Raw genomic sequence first — 15,302 nt, forward strand, 5'->3', positions numbered from 1 at the left:
TGAAAGACAGACTCTTAACGCCAAGGATTGTCTTATCTAAGATAAGACAATCCTTGGCGTTAAGAGTCTGTCTTTCATGCTCTAATGCATTACCGAAGGATCCTCAAAAATAGAGGCAGATACATTTCCTTATCTTTCTTCCATAATTCCTTAAACATAGTATATCCACAACCGAATCAAAGTATACGCACAACAAAGGCCTGGCAAACCAACTTTTGGGCAAAATAAAGAATTGATAGATTAAGATGAAATGCTATAGGAAGATACTGCGTATCAGCTGGACTGAACAGCGCACAAACGACTCTGTGTTGGAAGAGCTGGGAGTGGGAAGAACAATGCTTAACATCATAAAAAGGCGGAAACTTCAATACTTTGGGCATGTCACAAGAGCGGGCAACATCACCACCCACATACTGCAAGGAACGATGGATGGTAGGAGGAGCAGTGGGAGGCCAAGAAGGAGGTGGGGGGACGACATCCGTGACTGGACGGGTCTCCCACTGACGGAGTGCACCCACAGAGCCAGAGACAGGAGAAAGTGGAGGAGGCTGATACTGGAGGCTACCATGGTCCCTGACCCTCAGGCATGAGGATGGGACTAGGTAAAGGTAAAAGATTAATCCTACCTGGTCAAGTAACCCGAATATCATGTCATTTTCCCCTCCCTCTGGGTTCTCCTGGGCCACAAACAGATCCGTCTCTCTGGTCTGAAACAGAATAAAAGTATGATCATTCATTCATTTAGACCGTTGTAATGCCTAGTGGCACATAGGTCAGATGGTTTCTTTGCTGTTTCAGTAGTAGAGTATATTTTTACAGGGAGGGGTTGCTGGCCCTTCCCTTTCAATGTGCTCTAGGTACCTCCTCAAACAAGGGGCCCCCATTTTACATCTCGTCCGAAAGACAGATGCAGACCCAACCCTTGTCCTCTATCAAAAATTGTAACGACATCAGTTCCAAAGTCAGAATACAAATTTTTGACAGTGGTGCACGCGAAGTACTGTACGTTAATTTGTATAATTTGATGGAAGCCCATGCAATACTGTGAAATATGGACCGGTCTGGGATACCCCAGGTATGACATAAACATACTATAGATTAGAATACGGTATATTCCAGATCACCCGAGGTCCGAACACCCATATCGAAGGTTATCGCATCCCGGGTATGATATAAAATCCAGTAAGATGTCCACTCACCATGGTTTTAGTGATGGTTGTGTGCCAGGTGAGTTTAACACGACGAGGCATATGAGTTAGTGCCTCCCAGTGCTTGTCTATGAAGGGGACCACATCCTGTGAACAAACATCACACCTTTAGTACAAACTTATACAGTATTGTTCCAGTTTTACCTCCAATTTGAAAAAGAAGCTGAGTCTGTGTGTGTCTGTGTGTGTGTGAACAATATCTTGAGAAAGCCTTAATACATTGTCTTGATATTTGGTATGTAGGTAGGCAGGTCTTCATGAGACCTCGAAATGCTTCGATTTTAGACCTCCTAGCGAGTTGTTATGGTACTGTAGCAGAAATTCCACTTTTTGTATATTTTGATCTGAAGATGGTACGGTCACTTAAATCATCATCGCGGAGCAATGGACATCCAAGGAAGGAAGGAAGGTACGGTCACCAAATTGGAGTGGTACATAGCTCTAGTTCTCAGGAAGTAGTGTCATTGGTTTGGGCCCACTAGCAGCTTGTTTTCTTATTAGAAAGTGATATCCTGATATAGTCTGCATATCATCATGATACATTAAATTCTGCTATCAAGTATAACTTTTTAGTTTTTGCCAGTAAATAGAGATTTGACATCGAGACTTCTAGACTTTCCATATTCCTTGTGTCTGAAATTCCCAGTGATGATTGTCGTTATACATGTACATGTATAAATTATACAGAGCCAAGAAAATAACTGTACCTTTTCCTTGGAAAACATGGTCCTAGGATTTTCATCTTGCCGGTGTCTGTGAGTCAAGTTTGCAAGGGCAGTTAAACAGACTTGGGTGAAATCTGTGAAAAACAACAGTAATACTAGAGATGTAATTACAGACATTATACCACAAACCAAAATTACAATTTTTAGTGTCACAGTATTCTGTACTTTTTTTGTCAATAATAATGCTGGAGTATATTGTCCTATCAGAGGGGAAGTAAAGCTGGCGGCCCCGTATACGAGGGAGCTTTAGGGCGTCAAACCTCTGAACGTAAAAGAACCCAACACACTTATCGAGAAGAGTAGGGGTGACCCAGTGTGCTTGGCCAAAAATATAAGAGCCGTTGTGAAGTGGCATTGTACTTATAGCTAACAAAAAGCGCCATGCTTCGTCCTCTAAAATTAATCTATTCTGAAACATAAAATATACTTTCTCCTAATGTTTGAGAGGGGAAACAACTTTGGGATAGAAATATATGTAAAAGAAAGAAGGTACTTACTTGCTTTGGCCTTAGTGAAGTTATCAGTCTTGGATTGATGGCAGTGCTTGCAGTAGAAAGTGTAGTTACTCATAAACGGTATACAGTCGCTGGAAGTAGAAGAGAATTGAGAAATTTAAGCAATGAATGATAGCAATAACACTATCACATTTTGGAATAACACAAAAAAATTGGGGGAATACAATCAACTTTCAGCTTTTCCTTTCAATGCATTGCTACAATATATACAATCAAATTTCACATGTCAATAAAATGAGCATGTGTCCATTTACACTATGGCATCTGTCATAACTATACTGATACTTGTTTTTATATTTGAGTATACAGTTGACAAGATTTGTATAATTCCTTCCAATAACAGCACTTATCTTGGATCAAATCGACAAACCATACAACCATATTTGACAGAACTTACCCCATACTTGCACGGCAGTCTAGACTGTCCACTGCATACCACTTGTAACACATGGCACATTGGACCTCACTTGCGTCAAAGTTTCTTTCCAGACTGCAGTTTGGGAAGAAACAGATAGAGGGTGTTTGGTATTAGCCCAGACTGTCAGTGTTATAACATCATATAATACACCATTACAACATCAATACAGTAATATTGGTATACATACAGATAATGGTCTCATATAAATGAAAACATCTGTATACATTCCAGTAACCTAACAAAAAAGAAAATATTACAACTATCTATAAACTCAAGTATTCATAAAATGTACCCTTACTTTCATTGTTATTTGAACAGCATGTATTTTGACTATCTATAGCCATCATCGACATCATGATATTTGGAAAGACACGGGGTCAACAAAAGTTTTCATATTTTTTAGTACAAATCAGTAGATGAAAGCATCAAACTTATCAAAAAAATACCACACTGAAGTTACAAATTAACAACAAATTAAAAGTCTTTGTGCTAAAAACATACCTATTGCCAGTTTCAGGCTCTTCCATTTGTTGTTCTCCATCTTCAGTCTCTGTGGTCTCTACAGCCGTTGTTTCTTCCTCCTTATCTGTAACACCTTGTTGCTCTACAGCTTCTGTTGCCATGGCAACTGCCTCCTCCTTTGGGGATACCTCCATCCTCTCCCCTATCCCCTCCACAGGAGCAGGATCCTTGCTATTGTTCACAAAACAGAAAAAGTTGCAAACAAATTTCTTATCATTTTTCTTCTTCTTTTGACTACTCTCCAACTCCAAGTCCAAGCAGAGGTCATGGTCGAGGTGCTAGTAGACGCCACAAATTTTTCAGTCTGCCTCCCTTCTCTACTAGCCCCAGACGATAACCTCTGCTTGGAGAATATCTTTTAACATGTTAAAGGTGGCCTGTACCATTCAGTAGTTTATTATGGGTGGGTGTGGCAGTAGCTCATTCATAGTATTTCCCCCAAACACATCACAGAAACAGGTTGCTTTTAGATTATTTTCTCACCCAAAAGCAGGATGATTTTGCAACTACTCAGGAAACCCACTACAAATCCTTTTTGCAAGGTCTAGGGAATGTCTAGTGCGGTATTATGGTTCTGTAACGTTCATCGTTAGTACCAAGTATTAGTAGAACGTCGATCTGCAGATCTGCTAAAATTATAAAAGTCGATTATAAAGATTTGTGCAAACTTGGTGACGAAATTGTGTATTACCCTTCATGTTACCCTATATACATGCAAATACTATGAATTCTTATATTCGACAATGAAAGCCGCAAATAATTATGTCGTGGGCACGAAAATTCAAATATTGAAAACCATGATAATATGCTACGACGAGTATGGCATTTGTTGACAAACATAATTTTTGAAGCGGCCGCGGCCTTTTCGGAGATGTATCAACTCGTACGAAAGGAACATTCCAGATCATTGTATTTTGCAGCTAACGGCTGGAATACTTCTCCAGCTCCGTTGTGCTAATTAATAACCGGACTCTCTTGTTTGACCGAGAAATGAAAACAAATATTTACCTGTTCTCTTTGTTCTCCTCGTTTGGAGCGTCCGCCATGTTGCCGAACCCGCGCTGACTAAATCTCGCGAGACTTGATTTTAGCGAGAGTTTGGAACGAGACCTAAAATCCAAGATGGCAGCTTCCTAGTAAAAAAACGAACCGGCAAGTAAACAACAACAAAAATCGGTTTGGTGGCGTTTAGGGGCGTCTTTGGTGGTAAGTTGATAACTATAGCGACGAAGTGGTATGGTACAGGTCCTGACGGTGATTTGGTGAGCTATGATGTTCGATTTTCAGCCAAAAATCATCGTCAAAATTATGTCATAAAATGTTGTTTTGCGTCTTTTTCTTCCTCTTTTTATTTTCTTGATCTTCTTGCAAGCATATAAGATTAAATATGGCCTGGACAAGACAGCTGGCACCGTAACTTGTTTGTAGATTACTGGTAAGGTAGCGGACACCCTGTGGTGTGCGATTACATGAATATGTAGCAAGTGGCAGGACAGATCTGGTCACCATATGAATATGAAAGTACTTAACGTTACTTGTGTAAGAATAAACAGAGCAGCAGATTGTTAGGCCATGTGAGGTTTAAAGGCTAGACAAAATGTATTTTATTTATATCTTATATGTATAACGTTATACATGTATATACATGTATCATATTTTTTAGTGCGCAGCTATGGAATTAATTTCAATAGAGCGTACTATCTAATTGTCGCATTGCATATGATAATTGTTTTCACGCAATTATGAATCTGCAAGTGAAATGTTTGTTTTCCTGACTGATACAAATGACCTTTGATACCTTTGTAGTCGTTCGTGTCATGTTTTGAGTCCATTAGGCATACGCTTCTACCATGTTCGCTGGCACTGTTGAGCATTGACTTGCTTGCAATAACCAGCATGTAGTAATGGCTATCTCTGGATAGCCGTTGGTACAGCAGCACCGATCCCTCTGTTTTCAGTAGGCCTGTCGCCATCTCATGCAACTGCTCCCAGTCCGTCTGTGCACCCTGTCCGAATGCTCCATTAGTCTGCATACTTTCTTTTCTCGGGGAACGTAGCGAGAGTTGGCCACAGTGCTACTTGGGGCATCTGCTAGCAGACTCTTGACAACCTTGGCTGCTGTTGTCCCGAACTTTTCCCGTTGGACACGAATAGCGTCTCTTACTTCCTCCGCTGGGGTTAGCTGGCGAATATTAGCTGGTGCCCAGTCCACACCATCGGGGACGTGCTCTCCCTCCACAGTCACACGACGATACCCAAGCTTGACATCGGTCAATGTGGCAGATATGTGGACTTTGAAGTACTTTTCCGCCCTGCGCAACCGTCTTCGCATTTACCGAAGCCCCCGCACTCACGGCGACAGTTACCTTGTCCGGAGCAATGCAGAGTTTTCCTGTTAAGAACATGAACACAATTTCTATAAATGATACATAACCACCTGTTACTTTTACTCTATCCTCTGATTTTGAAAAGTTTGTTTTTTTCGATGGATGATAAATGACGCTCCTGTAAATTGCCTATTTTAAACTATACTTTGTGTTTAAATAAAGAAGATTTGCTTTGTGACTGAAATAGTTTTCAACATGTAATAACGTATTGTTTGCAACAAAGATGCTTCTTTGCCGCACAGATAGAACACTTGCATGCCAGATGGCATTCACAGTGTTACTCTTTTGTGTATCGTCTTTTCAGACCTATCATCTACCGGTAACACCATTGTGCAGTCTGTATTTAAGTCAGATTCATTCTACCTCAATTAACACATACATCAAAAACATCTAAAAACGCCTGTATATACACAGTGCTATGTTTTTATGTGTCTATGCTGTTGCGTTGTACGTATGTACTCTGTTTTTGGCGACGCCTCAGGGGCGAGCCAAATTTTTACTATATTGTGTGCAGATTGCAAGAATTCTAGGAATTGTACAGGAATGTGAAAGTCCATGGGACGATAACTCAAGAATGCCTGGATGTATTGTCTTCATATTTTGTAGGTGGGTAGGTCTGTGGGAGACCTTGTAATGATTGGATTTTGACCCCCCTAGCAACTTTCTATGGTACTGCAGGGGAACTTTCACTTTTAAAATCTCGTCTTCTGAACATGCTATAGTCATGATTTTTAAGTGGTGGATAGCTCTTTGTTAGGAAAATATGTCCTGTAGATTTGGACCCCCTAGCAGCTTTTTTTGGAACTGCTGGAGCTGATTTTGACTCAAACTTTGAAAGAGAATAACGCAAGAAGGGGATGACGGATCATCATAATTTTTGGTGTGTAGATGAAGTGATGATTTACATAATCATATGCCAATTATGCAAATCAATATCTGATTTGCATAATTAATGAGGACAGTTAATAATTCAGCTGCATTCTATTATAGGACTCTCAAACACATGACATATGTAACTGAGAAAGAGATAAATATGGATAGATATCAATTATGCAAATTTGCATAATTAATGACAAAATACTTTAAATCCATAGTGGTAAATGATGGGGATTTCATTTTTGCACCATTTGGAAGTTAAGTAAATGTGGCCACTATTAGACACAAATCTTGCATAGGGGCCTCATTAACATAATTTATGAGGAAATGGTACGATATCTTTTGTTGTGAAGACAAGATTTTCATACATTGGACAACTTGTGTTATTGTGGTAGAAAAGGTGATCGACTGATATGATTTATGCGGGGTCCTTATTTGCATGTGGGCTAAAAACGAAAAGGTTAACAGAGACCACCGTCGCCATGGCAACATCTTTTTATGTTGCCAATCTTGTTTTGTTTGTTTTTTATTATGGACAGTTAGTGCCTGCAATAAAGAATTGATTGATTACATGAGTTGTGTCCTTGCCAGGGTGCCAATGGAGGAGGCTGGGTTGAGCTATCCTGAGGTGTTCAATGCCAAGTCAGACAGCTATGGCATCCAGCTGTATGGTTACAACGAGATCCCCAGCTTCCTGAAGGGGAACCCGTACGTGGTGGGAGGGTACAGGGCATACCTGCCCACTGCTCTCTGTGTGAAAAGGTAAGGCATGGCTTTCGGTTTCCATGTGTTTAGTATTTCTTAATTTGATACACTCAATAATTCAAATTCATTAGTTTATGAACGATTGCATTGAACTTGATGTCACAGTGACACAGTGGTAAAAAAAAATATATAACGTTATGGCCAGCAATGAGAAAAAAAATGTAATAAGAAAATGATTACTTGAAAGAGAAAACAGCCAGAAGGAGTCTGCAACATAGGGTAAACTAAAAAGAGGGATTGCTCGTATTGGTATCAACTTATTATGTTCATTTCAAAATACAGTCTGTAACAGTTTTATACTAATGATACGAAAATTGATGCCAAAAATATCAGCAGTGCAAATGTCTTTGTTTACTGTTGCCTGAATGCAAGTAATGAGATAATCTCTATTGTTCCAGTCTGTGTGTCCTGTCCAACGAGACTGTCAACATCTGGAGTCATCTGCTGGGCTTTGTTTTGTTCTTCATCCTCGGAGTCTATGACAACCTGGTGACCATCCCTGCAGTCCATGGGACTTACAACGACCATCTTATCTATACTGTGTTCCTGGCATGCTTCCAGGTGGTCTAACAATTTCTTCTAGTCCATTTATATAACTTCTGTGCATTCTACTGATATTCCAATACATTGACATGCTCAATAAGCCTGTATCATGGTCTCAACTACATGTATGCGCAAGAATATGCATTGTGGCCTTGTGGGTAATGACTCAAACACGAAGGGCCCGCAACGGAAATAAAACACGTCTGGGCATGCGTATTAAGCATGTTGTGTGGACAAGAGTTGTTTTCAAGTTTGGGGCCTTCACCTTTGAGAAGTTTGACATTGATTTCTACTTGAGAAACCTATAGCAAATTTCACGAAATAAACATTATTTAATTTATACCAGGGATATTATCTAAACCCAGGAATATTATTTATTCAGCAATGATCAATCATTTGTTGCCCCTATTACATCCAGTTTTGTATGCTGTGCTCCGCTGGCTACCATCTCCTCTGCTGCCATGTGTCGGAAAGAGTCGCCCGCCGCTGGTTGTCCCTGGACTTGGCTGGGATCTCCGTTGGTGTCATGGGCTGTTACTTCCCAGGGGTGTACTATGCTTACTACTGTAACCTGGTAAGACGCAGCTTTTAAAGCATTCTAGACGTATGTTTCCATGTATTTGCAAGTTTTGTTTTATTTCGAACTCTCTTTTTATTGGTTTTCAAAAATCATTATACAAAACGAAAACCATGGCACACACGGGTAATAACAAAATTGAAACACAAAATTAGGAAACAATAGACAATGATAACAAAAAATAATGGGAACCCATTTGCAATTTGTAATGTCCATTTCTATCTTGCAAGAGACATGTTATTGATTGATTCCTCCCGTTTTTAGCGAGACCTGTACCTGTTGACACTGTCTGATTAATTGCTTGATTCCCCAGTTTTGTTGATCCTTTATCTGTTGCTGGTGACAGTGTTAGCAGTAGTGATTGATTAATTGGCTTATTGATTGTTCTCCAGTTTTGGCGAGACCTGTACCTGTTACTGGTAACAGTGTTAGTAGCAGTGACGTTGGTGATGCAGCTCCACCCACATTTCCTGTCCGCGGCCTGGGCCGGGCGCAGACTGGCCCTGTTCTCCGCTCTCGTCGCCTACGGGGTCTGCCCCGCCGTTCACTGGATATTCATCAGTGGGGGGTGGCACCAGCCAATGGTACAGGTGCGTGAAATGACCTTACACAGTTGTTGTGTTGTCGTTCACCTTGTACTAAATTGTAGTGTTGAGTGGGCAGCAAGTTTCCTTACTGTTTCTGCAGCAGAGTATATTCTTACACTTACAGGGAGAGGTTGCTACTACCTCCTCAAGCACGGGATCCCCATTTTAGGTCCTTTCCAAAGGACAAGTGCAGCCAAAATGCCCTTCCCAGTATTTGAACTGGGGTCTCCCAGTTACCAACTAATTGTAACCAGGAGCTCAACTGTGAGGCTGCTACCAATTGAGCTACAGGCCTAGGGACATTCCCTGTTGTAACACAGCACAGCATACTGCAGCATACAAAGTAGCAGGCTGCTGTGCAGTTTAAGGGTTTCCATTTCATGGGGATTCATCTCACAGAAAATAGATATGATCTTTACCTGAACATTTGACTAATTTTGTCCTTGAATCATTGCAAACTATATATGCTGTGCACACATATGCCGTGAATATTTTAACTATCTATGTGATTTGTTTTATGTTTTAGACATTTATTCTCCAAGTCATTGTGTTCTACTTCATTGGAAGCATAGGATTTCTGTTCTGGTTTACTCAAATGCCTGAGAAATGTCTGCCAGGTAAGTAGAATCTGTTCAACAGTTTGATAACAAAGTTATCTCCTTCCTTTTCCAGGTGTTCTTCCCAAAAGTAGTGATAATGTACTTCCTAGGGGTGCTTGCTCTGGTGTTTTATGGTACTAAGGTGCCTGAGCGCTGCTTGCCAGGTAGGTACAGCCACAGGAGAAATATCTCGCAATAGTACTTGTATTACTTTCAAGTTGGTGTGTTGCTGCTTGCACAAAACCAGCGTATCTAGCAAATTGGTACATACATGTATCACTACATCCACAATACTGGTATAAAAGGAAATGCTCAGTGAATTTATCTAACAAGGATCACTGGATACACTGCCCACAAAACTTGAAGAAAGATTGGAATACAATATCTACAAAGAACACCCAAGATAAACAACACTTTGAAAAAATAAACAACGTCAAAATGAGATTAAAAGTATCTCCTCTTTGCAGGTAAAGTGGACTACGTAGGACACAGCCACCAATGGTGGCACCTGATCGTGGTGGCAGCATTTTACTGGTGGCACCAGTCAGGCCTCAGCCTAATGCAGCACAGACTACAACACCCCTGCCATGGTCTGGAGACTAGGCTACAGCCTGATCTGTAACTGTACAAGGAAGTTACGCTGGATGACACCAGTTAAGAAAAACGAACATCTGTGGTGCTATGTGCACATCAGCCTAACAAAAGTTAGTACAACCAAATGGTCTCCAAGCATGTTTCCAGGGGAAAAGCATGAAGCCAGAAAAGGGGTAAGTTGGTAATGATCTTGTTCAGCAACTAAATGCTGAACACAATGTGGTCTTTGAAAAAAGGCAGAAACCAAAAAAATCATTCCAAGGTCTGTGTCCCTGGAGGAAGTCTGGGTTTGAGGTTAGGTAAAGAATGAGGAACAGTTTGCATGCCTCTTGTTTTTGGCCCATGTTCCTGTGTCAGTCCAACATTATTTAAGAAAAGACTATTTCTACCTCAGTAAAGCCAACTTTTACATCAGCTACATTTGTACCTGTAGCTTTGTTGTCATGGAAAGAGTCTGATGTAATGTGCTGCTATTTTATGGTTTTATTGACATTGTTATTCCAGCATTAAGTAATTATAAGTGTTTGCGAGTACAGTATCTACGATTTTACATATGAAATTCTACTGGCTGTAATACTTCATCCATTTGTACATGCATGAAATTTGAAATTGACTCATTGATTTATTGAACAATGTAGAAGTAGATGTTGAGTCCATTATTACTACATATACCGGTAGTAAATCTAACCCACTAAGACTCTATGATACAACAGGAATTGTGTGATGAATCATACCTAGAATGAATTGTATGGAATAGACACTATGTCAAAATGTAGCATTGAAATGTTGACCTCCAACTAACTTTGTCCAATGCCAAATTTTACCAATACACAAAATGTAGCTTTGAATATCATAAATGTGTTTATACCATACTGTCCTTACCGCTACTAGCTATGGAACTGAGTGAGTGAGTAAGTGAGTAAGTGTTTATACCATATTTATATAGTTTGTACCAAGGAGTCTATTAAACCTCCTTGTTTGTACCATCAGAAGTGTGTTTACATTAAATACAAGACCTGTGCAATATTGGTAGTATAATTTAAGTATGTTGACTGTGGTACAAATATGTAGGAACGGACGTAAGAAAAGTCAAACGTACTCCATGGTACGTTAGTTTGAATAAAGATTTGATCAACATCATATCTTCTCGCTCCAGTTCTGTATCCATTGATGGACTGTCGGGTCAAAAAAAGATTTTGATGTTTTGTGATGAATGAAAGAAAATGTTGTCAGTCATATTCTGATCTTGCCGGCCGTTACGACGACAGCCTTCCCCCTGACGTCCACCCTGCCATCCCCCCTCAGTCTCACCCTCAGAACACCCCCTCTCTGGGAACACTGGCAGGCTGTGGGAAAGAACAACATTTCTCATGTAGCTCTTAGATACAACAGATGATTTTAGAGCAAAGGTATTTGTCTTAGCTATTCTTATAGTCTGAAAGTCCATTGTATTATATGGTCAACTTTGCAACTCAGACAATTATGTATATCTAGTTGACTGCAAGACTAAAGATGTAAAGTCTGAATGTTTGAATAAAACCAGATCAACATCTTCATCATCCAATAAAATTATGTAACTTTTGGTAGATAACACTGATTGAAGAACGTTGGCTGTGACTATGGAATGGGACAACAATTTACATGACTGCACATTGTAAGCATGGAATTCCTAAGCTGCCTGGCCCGGTCATATCGGATACAGAAACATGACTGTGCTGCGCCCGGTTATAACTGGAAGAAAACAGCATTGAAGTTAGGGCTGCCGGCAGCGTTCCACAGGTTTTGGTACGGAGGTCACACCAGGGGTCAAACAGAATCATTGGTATACAAGACCACAGCACACTTACTACACAGACTTACCGTAGAACTCTGTCTTGCCAAGTTTCTTGGCCCAGTAGCTAGCCAGGATTGTGTGTGCCGACCCTGTTACTGGGTCCTCTGGGACACCACTCCACGGGTCAAAGAAACGAGAGACAAAGTCATACTGGACTCCCTCCTCATCAACACAACCATTCTCCATACTTCCTGAAAAAAATGTGAATATGCCCATTAGCTGGAGTAATTACATACTAGTAGCATAACAGGAAAACAAGTTGGTGCACCAAATGTGTGTGTGTGTGTTTTTGGCACACTTTTGACAGCTTAGCTGAAGAGGCTCGGTGAGAATCACTTCGCCGTCATGTAGGAAAATTGTGTGAAGTGCCTTTCACAAGGGCACAATATCAGGGCATGGTGAGTATCAAACCCGGACTGTAAGGCCTAAGAAACAAAATGTGTTTCTGGTTACCCCACCAACCCTAGCAAAAACCTGCCGACCCTAGCCCTTTTTTGGTCGGCCGTTGGCAAGGGACATAAAATTTTCGATCTGATATCTGAGTGAGGAAATTCAAATGAGACTCCCTGTATTTCACACTGTTAACAGATGAGGGCTTTGAATAGTTAATATTCTACTTTTTTATTCAGTTTATCAATATACATGTACATGTGCTTGTACATGTACAAAGTATATCTGTATAAAAACAATATGATGTTGAAAATACCAGGACTGAAACCGGAAACACAACATTTTTTTCCTAGGCCTAATAAAAGTTACAATGGAAATAAGGTGCTCATCCCTCTTTTCAATTGGTTATCAAGAGTTCTTACAAAATCTCATCCCATGAAAGAGAAATCACTTTCTTTTTGACAGACCTTTCAATGTGACAATAACTCCCCTAATCTCTTCTGTGTGGGCAGCAATCATGTCCTGGACGTTTGGTCTCAGTTTCTCGAACTGTTCTCTGTACAAAGGAACAATAGTCTCATCAACTTCTCTTGCATGCTATCTGCGACCCAAGAAAAGACGAAATACCTCCAGACATAGTTGTATAACTCAACTGTTGTATTGGTATATCAGAAAACAGGTGACACAAAGAGTTATGAGGAGTAGAAGATCTGGCCTGCCTTGTGATACTGTCAGGAATCCTGACCAGTAGATCCCCTCCAACAGAACTGCAGAAGCGGACTTCTTGAACTGGGATGGAGCCAATGGTTGCCTGGCGATTGGTACATCACAATTTAGTGTTACTATTCTCCACATTCTTTATCTGATATTAGATGATGCAATGCAAACATGTTCAACAATACATAATTCCTTGATTAAAATACTCACATACTGCAGTAGACTTATAGAATGAACAAAGTTAACTAGACTGTATCTCCTTAGCTTTCTGCAATATTTGCTTTGATGTTCCAGCAACAAAATCAAAGTCTATTAAAGAATTTCCTTCAATGTAATGGCAGCCTTTGAGAAGTAAAATGACAATGTCACTGAACAAACGCACCTTTATTATGTCCTTGTATTTTCCAGCACCCTACAAAGCAAAACATAGTATCATTCAAGAGGACAAAAATTCAATGTTGTTGCTAATATCCTGTTGAATATATGTAGAATGATAATGAAAGTCATCATGAAAACACGTATGAACATTCATGTAATAGTGTTCAAGTGCCTTAGTGTGACAGTGTTCTCACCAGAGGCTGTGCTTTATTTTCAGGCAGGTCCAGTGAGATGAAATCTCCCTCCCTCCTGGCAAACAGGTCTCCACTCAGGGTCTGGAATGTCAGCTGGGGACTGGGGTTTTCTATGTGTATGAAGGAGAAGAAAATACCAAAAGTACTGAGCCTTGTACTGTGCGTAGTCAGCCTTTGAGATCAAATGAATAATTACCATCAACATTTTATATAACTCCATACTTGACGGCTGCATCAGTTTTAAAGGACGATAGTTTTTTCTTTCAATTCATCATAATACTAGGTCAATCAGAAGTCTAACCTACAGACTGAGGCAGAATAATCTGACAATGTCTTGCCGACAGTAAGTTTTATTGACTCACTGATCATATAGATGAGAGCAGCAGCTGATGCCAGGGTGGCACTGCCACATAGTAGCATTTCACTCACAGGGGTAAACCATCGTAGTCTGAACACAGAACCTGCAAAATGGAGAACACTCAAATATAGAGAGGTTTTATTGACTCACTGATCATATAGATGAGAGCAGCAGCTGATGCCAGGGTGGCATGGCCACATAGTAGCATTTCACTCACAGGGGTAAACCATCGTAGTCTGAACACAGAACCTGCAAAATGGAGAACACTCAAATATAGAGAATCAGATGGGGGCAGAATAGGTATCCAAGCACCTTCGACCCATGATACTGTCATTGTAAGGATCCTTAGCATAATGGTGAGACCTGATTTTTAAACAGTTTTTTTCATCATACATGTGCAATTGCTACACTGTAAAACCATTATTAAATTGTTAAATTGAAACTACATTGTATATTGTGGTACAGTAGAATCCGCTTAACTGCACCACCCATTTGTCGGCGTTTTTGGTGCAATTATCCGGCTGGTGCAATTATGCGAAATGCCCAGCTGGACCGCACCACCATGGGCCAAGGGGTGTATTGTTAGTCAGAAACACTAGCACAAAGAAAACAGACGAAATTATTCAGTTATCAACTTTATTTATTGATCCTTTGCTGAAAATAAAGAAATGACTACGAACCTGTTTTAAAAGATTTTGCATACTTTCATTTTTCCATTCGATCTACCGCATTACAACACACGTAATGTTACAGGGGAGGCATTCTGAAACATCGTCATGCCACTCATGGGATAACAGTTTCTGTGTTACATAACGTAGAGTGCAGTTGTCGATTTACGTAAATAATGTACCGCCATGAAACTAGGCATTGAAACTAAAAGTTGGTTACTGATTACGGGTGACCCGCCCGGGACCTCCCATACGATTCCTATCAACGTAACTGTCAATGGAGACAGGCTTCTTTTGTTACTCAAAACAGTTTTAAACATATTGGCGGTATTGCGCCTTTACACCGGCAGGTATCGGCTCATTTGTACCGGGTTTGCCGATTTTAGCGCACCTTTTCAGTTAACTTGTCGAGGATTTTGGAAAAAAAATGGTGCAGTTATCCGGCAT

The 15,302-nt window shown here is 40.3% G+C and overlaps 3 protein-coding genes across 8 annotated transcripts in view; 1 reads left to right on the forward strand and 2 right to left on the reverse strand.

The window, feature by feature from the left end:
- LOC136448210 (set1/Ash2 histone methyltransferase complex subunit ASH2-like) overlaps positions 1–4,504 on the reverse strand; it is a 23,008-nt gene extending 18,504 nt beyond the window's left edge. For both annotated transcript variants that reach the window (XM_066447462.1, XM_066447461.1), the window contains exons 1-7: positions 4,397–4,504; positions 3,368–3,559; positions 2,846–2,938; positions 2,431–2,519; positions 1,916–2,007; positions 1,200–1,295; positions 627–707 (exon numbers count right to left, since the gene is read on the reverse strand). In XM_066447462.1, the coding sequence (XP_066303559.1) occupies positions 627–707; positions 1,200–1,295; positions 1,916–2,007; positions 2,431–2,519; positions 2,846–2,938; positions 3,368–3,559; positions 4,397–4,434 (681 nt within the window). In that variant the 5' untranslated portion in view covers positions 4,435–4,504. The remainder of the gene's footprint in view (positions 1–626; positions 708–1,199; positions 1,296–1,915; positions 2,008–2,430; positions 2,520–2,845; positions 2,939–3,367; positions 3,560–4,396) is intronic.
- The window catches only part of LOC136448212 (progestin and adipoQ receptor family member 3-like), a 13,714-nt gene extending 2,258 nt beyond the window's left edge, over positions 1–11,456 (forward strand). For 2 of the 5 annotated variants that reach the window (XM_066447464.1, XM_066447469.1), the window contains exons 2-7: positions 7,243–7,413; positions 7,815–7,977; positions 8,378–8,533; positions 8,929–9,126; positions 9,796–9,886; positions 10,190–11,456. In XM_066447464.1, coding sequence (XP_066303561.1) covers positions 7,243–7,413; positions 7,815–7,977; positions 8,378–8,533; positions 8,929–9,126; positions 9,796–9,886; positions 10,190–10,344 — 934 coding nt within the window. In that variant the 3' untranslated portion in view covers positions 10,345–11,456. Of the gene's footprint in view, positions 1–4,478; positions 4,651–7,242; positions 7,414–7,814; positions 7,978–8,377; positions 8,534–8,928; positions 9,127–9,649; positions 9,741–9,795; positions 9,887–10,189 lie in introns of those variants that run through there. The other 3 variants (XM_066447468.1, XM_066447467.1, XM_066447466.1) reach the window with 3 other exon arrangements.
- On the reverse strand, positions 10,777–14,330 carry LOC136448214 (phenazine biosynthesis-like domain-containing protein). Its single transcript, XM_066447473.1, has 7 exons — positions 14,192–14,330; positions 13,830–13,939; positions 13,640–13,669; positions 13,260–13,351; positions 13,008–13,096; positions 12,177–12,341; positions 10,777–11,662 (listed from the first exon to the last, which is right to left on the reverse strand). The coding sequence occupies exons 1-7, from the start codon at positions 14,247–14,249 to the stop codon at positions 11,550–11,552; spliced, it is 657 nt and encodes a 218-aa protein (XP_066303570.1). The 5' UTR covers positions 14,250–14,330; the 3' UTR covers positions 10,777–11,549.
- Positions 14,331–15,302: the final 972 nt, after the last annotated feature.

Source organism: Branchiostoma lanceolatum, chromosome 14, assembly GCF_035083965.1.
Source record: "Branchiostoma lanceolatum isolate klBraLanc5 chromosome 14, klBraLanc5.hap2, whole genome shotgun sequence".
NCBI lineage: Eukaryota > Metazoa > Chordata > Leptocardii > Amphioxiformes > Branchiostomatidae > Branchiostoma > Branchiostoma lanceolatum.

Excerpts from the sequence above, each read along its gene's own strand:
- LOC136448214 (XM_066447473.1), bottom strand. The coding sequence starts at position 14,249 with ATGCTACTATGTGGCAGTGCCACCCTGGCATCAGCTGCTGCTCTCATC. Across the intron at positions 13,352-13,639 it reads AATACAAGGACATAATAAAG|GCAACCATTGGCTCCATCCC; the intron begins GTGCGTTTGTTC and ends ACCAATCGCCAG. Across the intron at positions 13,097-13,259 it reads ATTCCTGACAGTATCACAAG|AGAACAGTTCGAGAAACTGA; the intron begins GCAGGCCAGATC and ends TCCTTTGTACAG.